This window comes from Archocentrus centrarchus, chromosome 10 (assembly GCF_007364275.1).
Source record: "Archocentrus centrarchus isolate MPI-CPG fArcCen1 chromosome 10, fArcCen1, whole genome shotgun sequence".
In the NCBI taxonomy this organism is placed as follows: Eukaryota; Metazoa; Chordata; class Actinopteri; order Cichliformes; family Cichlidae; genus Archocentrus; species Archocentrus centrarchus.
The window spans coordinates 25,159,976-25,177,769 of NC_044355.1; the positions used below are offsets into that span (position 1 = coordinate 25,159,976).

The following is a 17,794-nucleotide window of genomic DNA, read 5'->3' on the forward strand; positions in this document are numbered from 1 at the left end:
TTTTTATTTGTTTTATAAGTATTTCCGTTCATTTACATCCACAGCATGTGGCACCAAAGCCCCAAAATAGTGTGCTTTATGTATGAAAGGTCGTGGCAGTGGCTTCCGGTGTGGATAAAAAAAAAAAACGCTCAGCAGAAAATAAGTTTTTTCCTTCAGACACATTTTTCGCCTGACTGTTGTTTCTGCTTCTGCTGGATGTTTTTATATTATTCTTTTTATTATTATTATCGGGGTTTTTATGTTAAAACAAGTACCCAGAAACCATAGAGGGAGTTTCAGCTGCTTTACTGATTATTTAGCACAGCAAAGAGCCAGTTTGATTTAGTACATATATATTTATAGAAAGGTAAACATGAATTACTAACAAACTCTGTTTTTGACTAGTTTGCACAGGTCTTAATTAAGCATAAATGAAGCCTCACATCCACTGCTGCATTTACAGAATAAGGGTACCTATTAATATGTATAGACTAAAAAGAATTTCTGTACAGAAAACATATTGAGCGTAAATAGTTAGTGGTCCTGAATGTAATTTTGATATGGTTCCTAGTTGTGCTGTTAGGCATCATCAAATAATGACTGCATTTGCCTGATGGGCTTGATTCACCACACTGCCGGCTAATGGTGTGTGTTGATCTGCTTCTGTGGACATTGACGGGGTCGCTCTGACCAGAGCCTCGACTGCAGAGTCCACTTCGCATTTTGAGCGACGCCCCCAAATTCCGTGCAGAGTGTTTGCAGACCCTCCGGGACGGAGAGGTGGAGGAGGAATCGGCAAGCTCCGCCGTCCATATACGCTACAATCACCACGCCATTAGTTCATGACTTCATCATATCTTTGACAGGAGAGTTTGGGCCGTATTTGTAAGGTAAGCGGGGAGCTTTTCTCGACACTTCCTGTTGATTTTCGCCGTGTTGTATTGTCGCCTTTTCCTGCGCGCAGCGCCGTGTCGCAGCGACCACTCGGACTGTGGTCAGCTCGCCGTGGCGTCGGTCGAGCGCCGTCTTCTTAGGTAACCTTAATAACGGTGAAATGATCGATCTGGTTTCCCGATCGATCCGTCAAAAGGGGCGATTCGCTTAATTTGTAATAACGCGTATCTCCCGTGTTTAATCAGCGGAGTAGTTTTCCTACAAATGTGGACACGGAATATAGCCTGGTCTTTTTTTATCCACAGCAACCGCATCGTTGCGCACCTCGGTCCTCGTCGTCGATAGCAGACAAAAGACAGCCTGTTTTTTCTTTCTTTCTTGCTTGCTTTTACCGTCCCTTATTTAGTCTTTCTGTGGTGAGCTTAAGCTTTGGCTGGCACACATAACAGCAGTCGTCAAAATGTATTTGAAAAGCGCGCTCCACATTTGACCTGCGCATATGCGCATATCTTTGCATATTGTTGTCGCTCTGTTATTGATTGCATTGATATACCGTGAAATTCTTAAAGGGATACTGCCTCCTGTATGCGGAAATCATTGGCAAGCATGCAGTGTCAGATACACGGCTGTGTTCGTCTCTATTCAGGGAGTTTTATTTGTGAGCCTGTGTACATAATGTTAGATTTTTGTCTTTAACACTGTATCTCTGCGCTCTTGGTTCTCTGACTGTGTTCAGTAGCCCTGACTGACAAAATATCTTCCAGCCCTTCTGTCCTCTTAACTCTCTTTCTGTATTTGTCACTCCCAACATTTCTATTCTTAACCTTCCTCTCTTCATCCCCTATTCATTTCTAGCTCTCCAGGACTCTGAGGCTGCTGCAGAGAATGGGAATAGGGACACAGGCCAAGGCTTGCCATTTTGGCTGAAGTAACAGCAGGACAGTTGTCAGCCTCGCATCGGCTTCAATCCCCTTCTCCCTCACCTCTCCTCCCACACGTGCACGCATACTCACACAAGGACAGACAACTCCCCGTAGCCAGCTATGTCCACCGCGGTAGACATCGCTGGCCCTTCCTCCCCAGATCAGGCCCACAGCAGTGCTAAAATCCCCAATGAGCCACTGAGACCAAGCCTTAAGCGCTCTAACCATCCCTACAGCCTCTCCCATTACATCTCCACCCCTTCCCCGGCCGTGGATGTCAAAAGCCTGATGCAGCCCTCCTCATCTCAGCAGCGGGCCACCCAGCCCGGGCACACTAAGCCTCGCCGGGCCCCCTCCTGGCCCGACATGTGGGAGTCACCCAGCGGGCTCCACCTGGCCCATGCTGCAGAGCTGCTGATGCGCGCTGGGCTGCTGGCTCTCACCCCTGCCACCACAGAGCAAGCCAGCCTGGGTGCACAGAGCAGCCAGCCAGCTAAAAGGGAGGCTGCAGAGGCAAAGAGCGGAAAGGGAGATGGAGAGGGAGGTGGGTCTGGGCCTGAGGAGGAGGAAGAGGACTCCTCTGCATGCAGCACTGACTTCCAGCCCTTCCTGGGTGCCTGGTTCCCCTTCAGCCCAGCTCTTTTCCCCCTGGCAGGCTTCCAGATGGGGGGAGGTCACTGGAGAAGCACGGCCATGGGAGCTGAGGGCATAGAGGGGCTGGTGGCCGAAGGATACTCTCCCAGCTCCCTGGGTGGGAGCAGCGGAGGGAGAAGGAAGAGGAAGAGGTGCGGGGAATGCGTACCCTGCCGGCGTCAGACGAACTGCGAACAGTGCAGCAGCTGCCGCAATCGTAAGAGGGGACACCAGATCTGTAAATACAGGAAGTGTGAGGAGCTGAAGAGGAAGCCCGGGGGGCCGGGATTTGAGAGCAGAGTGTCTGGGTTTGATCTTAGGGGGTCTGATTTTACTTTGGGTCTGGCACAGGAGAGAAGCAACGGAGCTTTGGATGGATAGTAATACTTGTGGTGGCAGCATTTGTCAGAGGTTCCCAGTTGGATGATTGTTGAGGAGCTGCAGTTTAACAAAAAAACAAAACAAAACAAAAACACACACACAGGACACCATGTTAACATGCTCGGACTGTGGTTCAGAGACATTAAGATGTTGTAGTGAGGAGCTGCAGCTCCCATTTAAGAATGTCCACACATGTTCCCATCCATTTTGACAATCAGTGAATTGGAGAGGAGAGAGAGAAGGATACCAATGTTTGTCAATATTCAGATGATGACAAAAATTCTGTAAATAGACTGTAAATATCTGGAAAACATTATGTCTTCTTTTTTTCTTTTTTTCTTTTTTTTTACATTGCTTTCCAGTTTGGATGTATTGTGCTTCAAACATAAAGAGGAGCCAAATGTTTTGTTTCTGATGAGGGGAGTTTTGTTTCTGTTGTTCTGACGTCACTGCATCAGTAAGAAATGAATGAGTTTGGCCTCGGCTAAATTATTTCGTGTGCAACTTGTACTGTATAGCGCTGTTTGCCCTTTTGAAATAAAAGAAATTTGCCATGTGCGCTTGTCTACAAGCTCTATGCTACGTCTTTGTGTGTGTGTGTGTGTGTGTGTGTGTGTGTGTGTGTATCATTTGTAATAGGGCGTATGTGTCCGTTTGCAACCTTGTTTCTGCTTGCGCACACATGTGCTGTGTGTGCGAGGTTGTGTGTGGATTATGAGTCACCTAATGGTGTGGCTGAGAGCCTTATCACAACCCCACAGACACACAAACACACCTACACGCTGCCTTGGCAAGTCCAGTGCGTGCACTTGAGCACACCTAACCTGACACACAATCACAAATATTCGGCTCTTCCTCGCCCACAATTTCCCCTTTTTCTCCCACACGTATGTAAATCTCACGTACAGACACACGGGCAGATTTCAAGCCGAATACACGGCCAGCTGGGCCGAGGCTACAGGGTGGGTTTTTGCTTGTTGCCGTAACGATGGCTGATGTGATAAGACCTTCTTCCTCGGCGCCACACTCCAGGGGACCGCAGGGAAGACGTAACCATAGCAACGGCCGGCCCGAGGTGTCACGCTATAATTGGGCCACGGCTGCACTTCCTGTGAGCCTTCAGTCAGGGGGGATCGCAGAGGGACTGTGTGTGTGTGTGTGTGTGTGTGTGTGTGTGTGTGTGCGTGCGCGTGCGCGCATCTGCGGGGGTGGGGGCGGGAGGGGGTTTATGCGTGTCTGTGTGTGTATGTGTGCGTGTGTGTTTGTCAAGCAGGGAGAGAGAGACACAGTGAGAGAGAGGGAAAGCACTGCACGCCAGCCAACGCAGGACACTGCCAACTCATGGAGAAAAGCAGTGAGCTCCAACATCATGCAATTACAACGCTCCCACTGAATGAGAAACACACAGTCTTTTAGTTTTGAGTCCACAGTCTAGTGTTTCTTCATCTCCCAGACAAAGGGGGAATTTCAAATTCTTGGATCTGCAGCTTTTTCTTTTCTCACCCCCCCCCTCCTTCAGTGCCTTTCTAGTGATTTGGAGCTTAATCCCTCACCACCACCACCACCACTCCACTCCTCCTCCCGGTCTCGTCACACATGCACACACACATACACACACACACACACACACACACACACACACACACACACACACACACACACCGGAAATCTGTGTCACCCGCTGCCCAGCAGGTCCAGTGACTCCCTGAACGCCTGCAGTCTGGCTCCACTGGCCTGCAAGATGGCAGGAGCAAAAAGGGAGGAGGGGGGAGGGTGGGGGCATTGAACGGAGGACAGAGGAGGAGGAGGAGGGCTGAGAGAGACAGAGAGAGAGAGAGAGAGAGAGAGAGTTGGGGGAGGTGGAGGAAGAGGAGTAGGAGGGGGTGGAAAGCGGATCCAGGGAGCGGGTGAAGGGGAGAGGAGAGCAGTGTGTGGGGGTGGGGTTGGGGGGGGGGTATGGTGAAGGGCAGAAAGAGAGAGAAGGGGAGGAGGGGGGTAAGAGGGAGAGATGAAAAGCAGGCCACAGGGGGAGAGAATAGAGAAAGCGAGGGATACGCAGGGAGGAGGATGAGGGAGATGGACAGCAGGGGATGAAGATAACGTGGGGGCCAAACAAAGACAGAGGGAGAGATGAGTGTGAGATCCAGCGAGCACAGTGATGGAGGCCGACTGAAATGCAGCGAGACAGAGATGCAGGGAGGTTAATGATGGATGCATTGTCCAGATAGACGGTGTGTGCCGTCACAGACCCCCTGTGGAGCCTACATATGTTAGCACCAGCGGCCCTGCCCGCTCTGGAGGAAAAACTCCTCACGCACATATATACACAGACACACACACACTCACACTGCAGTGGAGCAACCTGCCAGCCCGAGGCAACCTGCGCTGGAGCTGGGCGGACCCTCGCTCATGAGCAAGTCCTCTGAAATTTTGGCCAGTGTGTTTGCTCTGAGACACTGTGTCTCATTGTGAATATATTTTTTTTCTTCAACCATTGGCTGTATCCCCAGTGTTAGGAAATGTGTAACAGCTTTGCAGAAAACATCATCTTTCTGAGATCACTCATCATTATGCCTCTGTTATCCATTTGCATTCCCCTTTTATAAACATGAAAAACACGCATCTCCCAAACAGAAACACAATGGCTTCTTACATCCTCAGAAAGCTCTGTCTCATCTTCCCTCAGGTTATATTTTGGTGACACAGAGGTCAAAGGGGTTTCTTGACCTTTGACCTTTAAAGCTGTTAAAGGTGGATTCAGAGAACTCAAGCTTCTAAAAACAGCCACAGGATGGTCTTGTTCTACCAGTGGAAAACAAGCAGAGAAACCACTAAATGACACATTTAACTTCAAAAACATCCGATACGGGTTGCCATCAGTCCAATCAAAACATATCCATAAAATCCGGAGCAAATGAAAAGATCTTTCAAATCATTCTTCCATTTCTATCCTCAGAGGTAATGTGTGCACAAAATTCTGTTAATGTTTAGCTTGCTGCTGATTTTCAAAAAGACATTTCCAGGAAGCTAAGCAAAGCACAGGGATAAAGTCTGTCTGCCTGCAGAGATATTTCATCATGGCTTGTTTTCACGCCACCCCATGATGTGCAATTGATTATTGCCAAAGATTATTGAGCTGGATCTCCCTTTGGACCTATAAATTTGCACAATTCCCAGTTTTTAGGACAGCTACCAATCTTGACCAGAGCAATGTGATTTTTGTGACAGGCCCTGTGAATTTCAGTAAATTATTAATAAATAAATTATTAAAACAAACCAACTAAAAGACTGTATATAGAAGATGGATGTAGTTTTCAGGTCTAAAAAGTGAGTGCTTTAAATCTGCATTTTTTTCCTAATGTCCACCAGGGGGCACCTCCTTTGATTGTAAACAGATGTCTGGTTGTAACAAGCCCCGACTTCCAACAGCTTCCTGATTGTTTTATGGTCTCAGTTGCTAGTTTTAAGTCTCAGTAAATATAACATGATACTCATTTTGTAAATTTTGGGCCCCATTAGAGTCAAAAAGGGGTGATAAAGCTGGGTTTATCTGTTTACAAGTTGCTAGTCTATGAGCATGTAGGGTCCCTCAGTTTGCCCCTAACTGAAATTGCTTACTTTTATTAGTTTTGAATATGTTTAATTATAATTATGTAATCAAAATTTTATAGCAATTTAAATGACCCCTCATAGCCCACCTGCAGTACCCATAGAGCCCACTAGGCCCCCAAATTGGCATGTATAGAAATATACTTTACTACGGCTAAAAATGGAGCATAAAAATAGACTCTATCTACTGACTATGTTGATCTCTTCTATCAAAAAAAAAAAAAAAAAAAAAAAAAAAAGAATAAAAAATTACCAGAATTTTTTTTTACTCCATGAATGCTAAAGCTCCACAGGGCTCCTGCTATGGTGTCCTGCTGGCCACCTGTGAAACTGCAAGTAATTTTTGACCCGATGATGAAGATGCTTAGGCTACGTCCACCGGTACTTTTTTAAAACAGGGTTTTTTCAGAGTTTGTTTTGAAAAATTGTCCATGTGAAAATGCAAAAACCGATTTCAAGTGCTGTCAAGAGCATGCCAAAAGCAACAGGTTTCAATATAACCCTAACCGTGAAGAAATGCTGGCCAATCAAAATCACACAAACAAAAATACGGCGCACAGTCTGACGTCAAAAAAGGAGATAAAGGTGCACACTCTTGACGTTGCGAGACAAAATCTCTGTTTACTTTGTCCACATGTCAATGCAGGAACGGAGTTCTCAAAAATCTTCACCATGGCAGGAGTTTTCAGTGATCCAAAACACTGTTTACATGTCAAAGAAAGACCAAAATGCATTTACCAAAATACCCATGTATGTGTGAACAAAGCCTTAAAGTTTTTTAAAAAACCTCAGGGGCTCACATCAATGTAAACCATCCAGTAGTTGGTAGACTGGACCAAAATGCTGGATCCATACAGTATAAAAAATGGACATGGCTACCGTTCTGTCACCCACTGGTTTCTGAAGACTCATTCTGAAGCCTCAAGATCAGTGTTTCTGCCATCTTGGTTTCAAAAAAATGAATGTGATGAGGAGGGATGGGTCTGACTGTAAACCCACTTGCTCATTGGCTATCACGTTGCTGATCATAAGTCGTTAGCCAATGAGCAAACCATGGATAATCCTCCATTTTGAAACATGGTATGACTAAGACATAATTCTTTATTCGGTATAACCTGAAATGAAAACTAAACTCATCAGCAAAGTGTTTAGAGGTCAAGTCAGAAAGCCGTTTTTCTATAGACTTCTATAAGACTGCTTGTATTTTTGCAACCACAAGTACAAGCAGTGGCCTTTATTTTTCTGACCAAGAATCGACGTTCATGTTTTGTATGCTCTATGGCTACATCAGCAAAAAAAGACAGTGTAACACTGCTATCCCCAGAGCCATATTCTAGTGCAGTGTGGTCAACATTTCTTTTTCCAAGTTTCCTGGATTTAAAACATTTTAATCTTACACATTTAGTGAGTCAACCTGTCCAGGATGTACCAAACCTTTTGCCCAGTGGCAGCCGGGATAAGCTCCAATCACTACCCATGACCCTAAGTTGGATAAGCATATAATAAAATGGATGGAGTTTTCAGCATTTGTATAGTTTCAAATAATGCCATGAGAGACTAGCTTTTTATCAGAAAGCTCTTGTTACAAACTGTCATGTTTGCAGGCGTGACTTAGGGTTAGGCTGAGTAATGTATTTAAAATGAGAGAAGGGCTGATCGTGTTTAAGTGCAAACAAGTGTTTTTAGAGGCCTGAAAAAAAAGCCTTCATTTTACAAAACTTAAAAGTAGTCAACTAACAAGAATTTTTACATATTACGTAAGCAGCCCTTAAGTTATAAATGAGACAACCGTTGCATTCTTGTCAAAAAGCCCCAGGTGTTATCTGTCAGATTTATTATTATTACTTATTTATTCTATCTCCCCACAATGACCCGATTCAGAGAACAGGCTAGAAGACAGCTTGCCTAAAAGGCGCTCAGATGCTATATGTTGTTTACTGTCACACAGTCAACACATGACATGCTGCGTGTGTCCTAATTTCACCTTTCAAGCTGGGTAGAAAATAATCAGGAGAAGCAGCCCACTCTGAACACACCAGCGTACAGAAACATAACAAGATGAGCTTTCTCAAGGAACAAAGGTGAACAGGCTCCCATAATGCTTTACTGGGAAACCCAACACTGTCCTACTATATATAGTGGCACTTTTCACGCTGTGTGCATGACTGCTTGTGTAGAGTCACATGATTCAAGATATACGGCTGGACAGACGATCACACACTCTTCACACACACCCACACACTCACACACAGAGGCTGAGGGTGTGGAAGTGGTGAAGGAATGCGAGAAGGTTTACTGAGTTGACTGTGACGTTGTGCTTCCCGTGACTAGCCTCTCATTTGCTCTGTCTCCCCTAGCGTCTCGCCCTCTGTCTCAGTCTAAACCACATGTTAATCAGCTTTCTGTTCTCTCCGTTTGATCCCTGATGGGCTGTTTTCTGATAGAGCCCAATGAATAGATAATCATTGTGTAAGTGACCGCTATCTACAGCTGCTCTGTGTCGTCTGCAGCAGCCCCACCTACCCCTACATGCACACTGTGAACAGACACAACTTTGTTAGAGGCAAGAAAACTCTTTTAGTTGGAGAGGACAACAGGCGTAAACTCATTTAGGAACCATACGGTACCAGAAGGTGAAACACAAAGTGTCAGCAGGAGTAGAGTAGAGGAATTAATTAGTGACCAAGTAAAAGGAACATGTGACCAAATAGTTAGGTAGTAACTACAGCTCAAACAATGCAAACATTAAAAATAAAGTACTGTGGATGTGATTTTGGTCTTTTCTGCAGTGTCTTCCTCCTAATGTCCCGCAAAGCTGCAGCAGAGCCCGTAAATGTTTGTCCAGAGAGATGCTTTTCATTGTTTTACATCTGTGCTCCAGCGCGGTGGAAAAGAAATGAAGCAATGACCATGAGGTTAAAGTGCTGAGTCAAAGCAGTGGAGGGTGCTCACATCCAATTTGCCTGACCAACATAGAAACATAAGTTATTTTTACACACAGTCCCTCTAATTTGATGACGGTGCAACTTAAACATAGCAGTGTTTTAGGGCCAAAATGTGGACTCCCCCCCCCCCCCCCCCCCCCCCCACGCCAACTCCATCACCTGATTATGCCCTCTTTACTGACCTCAACTGATCATATGTTTCACTTACTGAAGACTGGACTGGAAAAGCACAAAGACCCCAAAGCAAGAATTAAGTGTAGATGCTAAGTATGGAAACATCTGTTCACGTCTTTGTGTCCAAATATCAAATAAAGTGCAGTTATGTGGCTTCCACAGCTGTCAGCTATACTACATAAAAAAAAAACTTTGGTCAGATGTGACAGGTAGCTGAAAGCTCCCCCACCCCAAACAAGCAAATGTATATTTAGTGATGAGAAATGGTGTTTCCGAGACCAACCATTGAAGTAGAAGGTAAATAAAATATTACAACTAATTGTTTTTGGTCAAATTCATCAAAAATTTCCTTTGCCCTTCTAACATCTGTGCAGAGTAGCGCTTTGAGCTGGATGCTAACATTAGCATGCTAACATGCTTATGTTAATGATGCTAATGTTTAGATATTAGCCTTCACTCTAAAGCATCCTGTAGGGAGTAGGAATATGTAAACCAAATTTTTTGGCAGTTTTCATAAGAGTTTACTAAAAGACTTTATGATGGCCTCAGAGAAAAACAGAAAAGACAGAATTCACCATCTAATGAAGATGAACGCTTCTATCAAATGTCATTCCTTTTCAGTATACCCCTGACACAGGAGTGGTGGATCCACTTAGAGGCCAACATGACCCTAAAGACATGGTGCTAGTTAGCATGCTAGCTATCTATTAAAAAGAGCTGTAAGTCAGTTCCTTTGAATGTCATAGTTACAGTTTCTTTTCAAATCCAGTGCACCAGAGTGGCCATTACATAGTAACACACGCTATGTCCAAAAAAACAAACAAAAAGTCATGTTAATCATTTCTTTTATAAAACAAACTCTCATGCCAGGTAAAATGCTGAAGGAGAATCTTGTCAACAATATGTCAGCACCGTTAAAACCACTATAGCAACACATTACATGGACTACGTTCTTACAGTTTCCACCTTATAATCAGTAAAGAAAGACATTAATATGATTTATCTGTTGTTTTTTTCATAAAGCAGTCCTGCTTATGACATGCCAGTAATAAAACCAGTGTTTTTCACATACAGTTAATAGTCTGTGTGTGTGAGAGTATCTCTAGACATCTTGCTCTGTGTCGACCTGTCAATCACAGACACTGTGTGAGCGCATCTGAACTTGAATTTCAACTCAACATCAAAGCTGCTTAGTTTTATCATTCAGGTTGACTTCAGTCCAAAAGCTTTCAAGTCTTTCTCTCACTCCACCCCCAGACGTTTCTCTTTCTGTAGCTCGGACCTTGAAATAAGGTCTAATAACGTGGATTTTTGTTCACTGCTCGGGTTCAAGTAAGAATCCTTTGCTTTCAGTGTATTTAGCCTCAGCCACGGCTGCTGCTGTACAACGGAGTTGTTATTTCTGCAGAGGGCTCATTACACTCTGCAGAGTAGACTCTTCGGGGTCGCGTGTAGCAGACTACACATGGAGTCCTAATGGGTCAGCGGTGAGCTTCACTTCTGCAGATGAGCAGGTTTGGCAGGTATGGGCGGTTTCTTGTAGGCGGTTGATGTATTGTGATGATTATCTGTGAATTTCTTCCTGAGCTGCTCCACACGACCTCTGCCCTCTGTCTTCTCTTTGTAGCACACAGTTTCTAAGAAATGGACAACAGCTTGCAATCACTGACATGTTTTGGGATACAGCTGGTTCTGTTGTAGCTGAGGTGGTAACTTATCATGACAATGAACTACTACGTAAAACCACAGACCTGGTGTGAGCTGCCCAGTTTTGGAGACGTCACCTGCAGAGATGTCTGCCTTTCTCTTTAATACAGTAGACTGAAATGGCACTTGCCAGCAACATCTTTTTATAGATATCACGACCAGGTTACTCAGAAAGGTAACTCATTGTGACTTGTTTCATGTAGGAACTATTTCTTTTCTACACTCGACTTGATGAGAGTTATTGTTTCGAGCACTATCTGGTATCGTTATATTAGAAGGTAGCCTTTAGAACAATGATCAGCTTAATACATGTAAGTCATACAAGTCACAGTAATGCCATAATCAGTATGTACTGTAACACTGAACTAGGCGAGTATGTATGTATCCTATTATTTTAAGTACTGCTCCTGTCCTTTTGTTACTGTTCCCAATTCTCCTGTGTGTAATCAATAACGATCATTTTTACTGTTCTTTTTACATTTAACATTATATACTTATAATAGTGTATATTTACAATGTGCTTCTATTTTAGTTAAACATCTTAACGTTTTCACCAGTGGATGTAAGGACTCATGCCTGCCGCAATCTTAACTGGTACGCTTTTGCTGATTTATTCTTTTAATATACCGTTTCTATGGCCTGTTCTAAAAACAAGTAGCTACAAGTTCTATTCAGACCCACTTTATGTTTATTAATCTTAAATTATAAGCAGTTAGAATCGGTGATTAACACAAACACACACAAACCCCTCCTCTGTCCTCTCCTCTTTCCTCACCTCTATCCTGGAGGCTGGTCCTCTCTGTGTTCGCCAGCGGGGCTCTGAGTGGCTGGTTGCCATAGCTACTAAAATGGGGCCTGAAGCTTGGAGCCCAGTCGCTGAGGTTGTCCGAGCTGCTGCCTGATTCACTGTCGCTGTCCTCAGCTGTGTCCTTCAGGTCATCATCAGCGCTGCAGGAGTCCTCCTCGGATGACTGGTCATTCGGTGAGGCTTTGTTATCCTGTGTGCGAGCGCGACATGACTTGATGTTAAAACTCGAAGCCTCTCCTGACTTCAAACCCACTTCAAAAGCACGTGAACTTACATGTGTGAGAGATAGCTGGATGTCTTCTTTAAGGCTCAGCTGCTGGTCCTCTCTTCCTGGCAGCAAGTCCACTGTCTGGATGCTAGTCATATTATCAGAGTGGAGTCTGGAAGACAAAGACATCAGTTTTAGTCCCTGAGACGGCAACCCTCGAATGAATCCACCAGTCAGTCATTTGACAAATAACTTCTATAATCAAGATGGGACGAGGAGTTGGCCAGCTGACTGAAGCTATTTAGGTCACTGTTGATCTGATCAAACATAATTAGAGATATATATGTGGCTGCTCTTATGTGTTGGGTTAAAAACACAGTGCAGTGGTGGATGAAGTAATTGACAAAGCAAAATTAATTAAAATCTATTAAAAATAGGGTCTTATTCTTTTATGTGATATGAGAAAAAAAGACATGCTAAAGATTTGTTTTTGGAAAATTTGATCTAACAAATTAAACCAGTTTTCAAAAAATATATAAGAAACCATCAGCTGCTACCAAAAAAAGCTTGGCAACAGATGCTGTTATACTTTACTTTTATCCTTTCTAATCACGTCAGCATCAAAAAGTCAAGGTTAATGACATTATACACTATATTTTTAAGGTACTCCCTCATATGATGCATTTCTACCTGCTGTTCATGAGGTTCTGGAGGAGTCTGGAGGATCTCAGTTCATCCACCTCGCCGATTATACTGACGCTCACGTCGCCATCCCGCCCGAGGAGCCAGCTCACGCGTTTACTGGAAGCTGAGAAGAAAATAAAAATAAAAACAAAATGGGTAAGTATATGAAATATAAAATATACTCTCATTGCAGGCTGAAAGAAACACTCAGCGTGATTCTGAATGAACTTGTCCTCTAAGAAACTGTTATTGTAGCTATCAGCCAGAAGGTGGTGCTGTCCTATAAGTGTTGGTCTTGAGAAGCCTCATGATCCAGCAATAAACTTTGCCCTCTAACACTTTATCTGATTAGCGTAGTCTGTCCTCAGTACATTTTTAACCCAGTTTCTGTGTCTGCTCAGCATTTTATTCCCCCTGGAATTTTTTAATTGTGCCCCACAGCAAAATAGTTAAAAAAGTTTTAAAAAAATTGAATTTATTGGACTTGAAAAGGGGGGAATAACAGTAACCCTCCCTTCAGTGAGAAGATAGTTAAATGCCCCCTTAAATTTCACTTTGAGATACCTTACATGTCGTAATGCTAATAGATAACTGTATTAAAGAATCTACTGTTGCAATAATCATGAATAATTCATAGTTATGAATGAATGACATAATGTTGCATTTACTTCCTGGAGAACTACCTATTTTTAGTGATTACCTCATTATGACGTTGCATACAAAAATAATTCCCCTGCCCGGATGGCTGATAAATGTATTCCATGACAGCAAAGTATCTCATAAAGATTCAACACCTGCCATGACATCACTGAGTGGGGCGTGGCTTGAAAATGCACATATACACATTTACAGCTAATACTGGCAGCTGTGTTTCCATTTATATTTAGCTGAATGGCTTGCGTTTGTATGTTGTCACGCAGCACATAAAGGTACCTCAGTGTGATGTGGTAGAAAAAAAAAAAAAAACACACCTTCAGTGTTCACAGTTATAGTCGCCTCACTAAGTTACAGCTGTGAGCTTTACAGACCTGAGCTGCCTGTCTTTATTACCACCACGCCCACAAATTAACCAGAAATCCAGCACATAATAGAAATCTTCACACACAGGTGCACATTTAATCATGCATTTGTGTGATGTTTAAAGACCTGTTTGCACACCACATGTAAAGGCTTGTTTTTCCTGTCCACAGAACAGTGAACAAAGACGGAAAGATGCCAGACTGGATTGTATGCAGTGTAATGCGCAAACGGCACACACTCTGTCACCTCTCAGGTGACACGCAGAGATTGGGTGAACAAAGGGGAACTTAATATGTGCTTTAAAGCGCGGTGATGCCCCAGAAACACTCAGCCTCCTCAGTCCTATTCAGCTTTCAGCCAACAGAATGATTCAAGCAGTGGTGAGAGATCTGTCCGTCAAACACACACATGCACACACACCCATTGTCTGGGTGAACCGGCTGAGGCTCAGTGACTTAGAATGACATGTTAATTGAAGGAAGGCTGGGTGAAATGAGTAAGACAGGACAATAAGGCTGATGGTAAACTGGATTTCTTTGAGTGTAATTTAAACACATTAGTCAGATTGGTAACCAGAGAGGGTTTTATACCAAACACTTGTTTCACTATTCATGTGTACTGAGAATTTAGATTTCAAGTATTTCTGTAGCTCCCAAAAGGAGTTAGCAGCAAGACACTAAATATAATGAACATATAGTGATTGCAAATTAAGCTAGCTTCTTTCCCCTATTTCTTGTCTTCCTTCTTAAAGTTTCTTTCTTTAAACAGATATTAAATAAATACATCCAAGTATATCCAGTAATTTTGTCCACATATAGAGTTTTTCAAGCCTGTTAGCCTATAAACTGACAGAGCTAGCTAGTTTTTATTTTGTTTTTCATGTGTTTTCAGTTTTGTTCAGTTGCAGTTAGCTTTGAATTAGTTTTCTTATTTCAGTTTATGCTTTTATTTTTTAAAAATGTTTCATTTTTGTTTGGTTTTTGTTAATTTTAATGCTAGTTTTATTTTCTCTGTATTCTGTGGGGTATTTTTTTTAGTGAGAAGCTATAGAAATGTATACTATGTAGGCCGACTGCAGTACAAACCATGCCCTTCACTTTATGAAAACTGGGACATTCTCAACAGTCTCAGTAATCGTACAAAACAAAGCTTCTAATGCTTGTTGCATTGACACATTTAGCCAAAATGACAAACACAGGTGCTGTATATTCTAAGAGTTAATTTTATAAGTAAATAATAATGTTTCAACCAGCTTTTATTTTTAATTTCAGTTAAGTAAAACTGTTTTTACAGGTAGTTTTTTTTTGTCTTTAGTTTTGGTTAACTACAATAACTTTGCTCTCTAATTGAACTAAATGATTTCCACTGAAATAACCTGTCAACTGAGTTGTGTCAGCTGCGGGTTTCCTGTAAAGAAATAAGGTCAAGTTAGACTTGAAGGCCTTATTGTTCCCATCAAAATGAAGGCTGGGTTTACCAGAAACTATGGTCCTTCCTGTTCCAAAAAAATTTTGCTTTTTCAGCCAGCGTTTAATGCTGTTCCTTTACTGGAATTCATATTGATATGAGTTGTATGTATTCTCATAGGTTGAACTAGTATACCTACTACAGAATAACCAGTGGTGTACCTTTTTTTGGCCTGGTGTTGTTGTCTTGTTCTTTCCTCTCCTCTTTCTCCTCACGCTCTCTCCAGCGGCGTACCTGCTCCTCCCTCATCTTGAGGAAGAGGATCCTTTTCTGCTCCTCACTGAGGGCCTCCAGCACCTCCGGTTCCACCCACATATCCCGAAGGATTGCAGCCAGCATCCTGCTTCTGTTTCCCGGGCACCAAAGATGATCGTCAGGCCCTCCTTCTTCTCTCAGTCCTGTGGGTTGTGTTTCAGCAGCGGGATGTGATCGCTTCTTTTCCCGCTCTGCACAGAGTCAGGTTCCCCTTTCTTTGAAAAATGTGGGGTCAGGTACAGTCTTAGCTGTTGGAGGTCACGTGAGTGTTGTTTGCAAAGTGTTGTTTTTCAGGGCTGCAGCAGGAGCGTGCAGGGCTCTCTAGAGGTAGAGGTGGAGAGTGTCCGAATCAGCTGGGCAGTAAATGCTGCTGTTGTGGGTTTTACAGAGAGAGGGAGAGAGAGAGAGAGATTAAATCTACTGTATTGTTTTGTTCCCCTTCACTCAGTGCAGCTCTGGCTGGCAGAACACAATAGACTCTAAGCAAATAAGTCACAATGCCAAGTGCAATGTGTGTGTGTGTGTGCCAGAGTGTTGCAATGAGAATGCTGCTGCGCTTTCAAACACTGACAGGCAAACAGGGGCAGGTTCTGTATGTCAACACACTCACACACACACATGCATACACCCATATACAGGGTGGGGTGCTAATGACTCCACACTATCTGTGAGTAACAGACAGATGGAGAAAGAGTTGAATATTACATGCACACAAACACACACAAACACACACACACACACACACACACACACACACACACACACACACACACACACACACACACACACACACACACACACACACACACACACACATAATTTTTTTTCCAGAACCTTATCAACATGCATGTCAGCCCAGTTAGCTATAAATTAATAAGGAAGTCCTCAGAAGCAAAATCCCCCCAAAACAACCTTGTGTGGTTTAAAAAAATGTGAGATAGTGTTTTGCTGAGTGAGAGCCAATAGGATTTGTGTGGCTGATAATAGCTGACCAATGAGCACATGAGAGCGATAGAGTAGTTGCTGATAAAAGTTGGCATTTAGGTTAGGTGTGGCCACGTGCACTCCACAGAGGACCCGTTTAAGTCCTCTAAATCCTCTAAATCCTAATCGAAACGGTAGAAAACAGCCAATCTGGTTTGGCCCTGTTACCCACAGGTCCCAAAATCTCACTAAACGTACTAAACTGGATGGTTTAGTTTTGGTGTCAGTCCTGAAACCAGTCTCCATTCATTCATTAGCTCAGTGCAGCAATTCTCATTATCTCTTTTAGTAGTTTTTTCCCCCCGTGAGGGCTTTGTGATCCATGTTCTTGCCTGTGTAGATGGAATAGGAGGTGCTTTAAAGCCCTTTGAAACTCTGTGATTGAGAGCAAGACAAATAAACCCAACCTGACTTCATAGCAAACATCCTGCTCTGTGGCAAATTGCTTCAGCTTTTTATTCATGAACAGCGTTACACCTGCATTACACCTCCGACAATCAACTGCGTGGATATGGGTACAGCAGGACAAAAGTAGTATTCAGACTGAGATTTATCAAAGACAATAACAACTCGTGCAGATGCTTCAGAGAAGAAAAAAAAAACACAGAAAGTGTCAAAATGATTCCTGTGTAAAGGTAAAGCATCGGGCTCTGGCTCTGCGCCAACATGCAAATAAGCCTGGGGTTTGCCTCTGCCACTGCACATGCAGGGGGAAGAAAGAAAGAAAAGCAGAAAGGCATGTGCACGGCATACTGAGAGAAAAGTTTGAAAGGGTCTCTCAGTCTGAGAAAACACTAGCCATTTCACAGAGACGGAGCAGAGTGCGGGAGATAAATTAACTTAGACGGGCTGGAGAATGGCAATCAAGCAAGAAAAAGGGGGCAGAGAATGAAAGAGTGCAGAGGAGGGAAAGCGGACTTACTCAGCGGCTGCCAGCTCGTAGCATCTCCCAGCTCTGGTCTGACTCTGAGCGCCTCTGTGAGAGTGTTATGATGAGCGTGTGACGCGACAGGCCGTCAGAGAACGCCTTTGTGTGTGTTTGTGTGGGATCAGATCGGTCGTCAGCAGTGGCGGTATGCAGGCTTGACTCAGCTCGGCTGCATTTGTACTTGAATAGGAG

At 43.5% G+C, this 17,794-nt stretch overlaps 2 protein-coding genes across 3 annotated transcripts; one reads left to right on the plus strand and one right to left on the minus strand.

Annotated features, from left to right (window-relative positions):
• Positions 1-718: 718 nt before the first annotated feature.
• cxxc5b (CXXC finger protein 5b) lies at positions 719-3,360 on the plus strand. The gene is made up of 2 exons (XM_030739384.1): positions 719-872; positions 1,732-3,360. Exon 2 carries the CDS (start codon positions 1,920-1,922, stop codon positions 2,811-2,813), a length of 894 nt encoding a protein of 297 aa, XP_030595244.1. The 5' UTR covers positions 719-872; positions 1,732-1,919; the 3' UTR covers positions 2,814-3,360.
• A 6,188-nt stretch (positions 3,361-9,548) lies between these two features.
• On the minus strand, positions 9,549-17,742 carry zgc:92242 (SH2 domain-containing protein 4A). 2 transcript variants are annotated; one of them, XM_030739584.1, is made up of 6 exons: positions 17,597-17,742; positions 15,597-16,057; positions 12,955-13,072; positions 12,331-12,436; positions 12,024-12,246; positions 9,549-11,178 (listed from the first exon to the last, which is right to left on the minus strand). In XM_030739584.1, exons 2-6 carry the CDS (start codon positions 15,772-15,774, stop codon positions 11,036-11,038), a joined length of 768 nt encoding a protein of 255 aa, XP_030595444.1. In that variant the 5' UTR covers positions 15,775-16,057; positions 17,597-17,742; the 3' UTR covers positions 9,549-11,035. The 2 variants fall into 2 exon arrangements, with proteins under 2 accessions (XP_030595444.1, XP_030595442.1); XM_030739582.1 differs by having other exon boundaries at positions 15,597-16,060.
• Positions 17,743-17,794: the final 52 nt, after the last annotated feature.

What these genes read in the sequence shown, in the direction of transcription:
- zgc:92242 (XM_030739584.1), bottom strand. Translation starts at nt 15,774, where the DNA reads ATGCTGGCTGCAATCCTTCGGGATATGTGGGTGGAACCGGAGGTGCTG. An exon ending in CAACACCAGGCCAAAAAAAG is followed by an intron (nt 13,073 to 15,596) that starts GTACACCACTGG and finishes TTTTCTTCTCAG; the next exon opens with CTTCCAGTAAACGCGTGAGC. An exon ending in GACCAGCCTCCAGGATAGAG is followed by an intron (nt 11,179 to 12,023) that starts GTGAGGAAAGAG and finishes TCCATTTCTTAG; the next exon opens with AAACTGTGTGCTACAAAGAG.
- cxxc5b (XM_030739384.1), top strand. Translation starts at nt 1,920, where the DNA reads ATGTCCACCGCGGTAGACATCGCTGGCCCTTCCTCCCCAGATCAGGCC.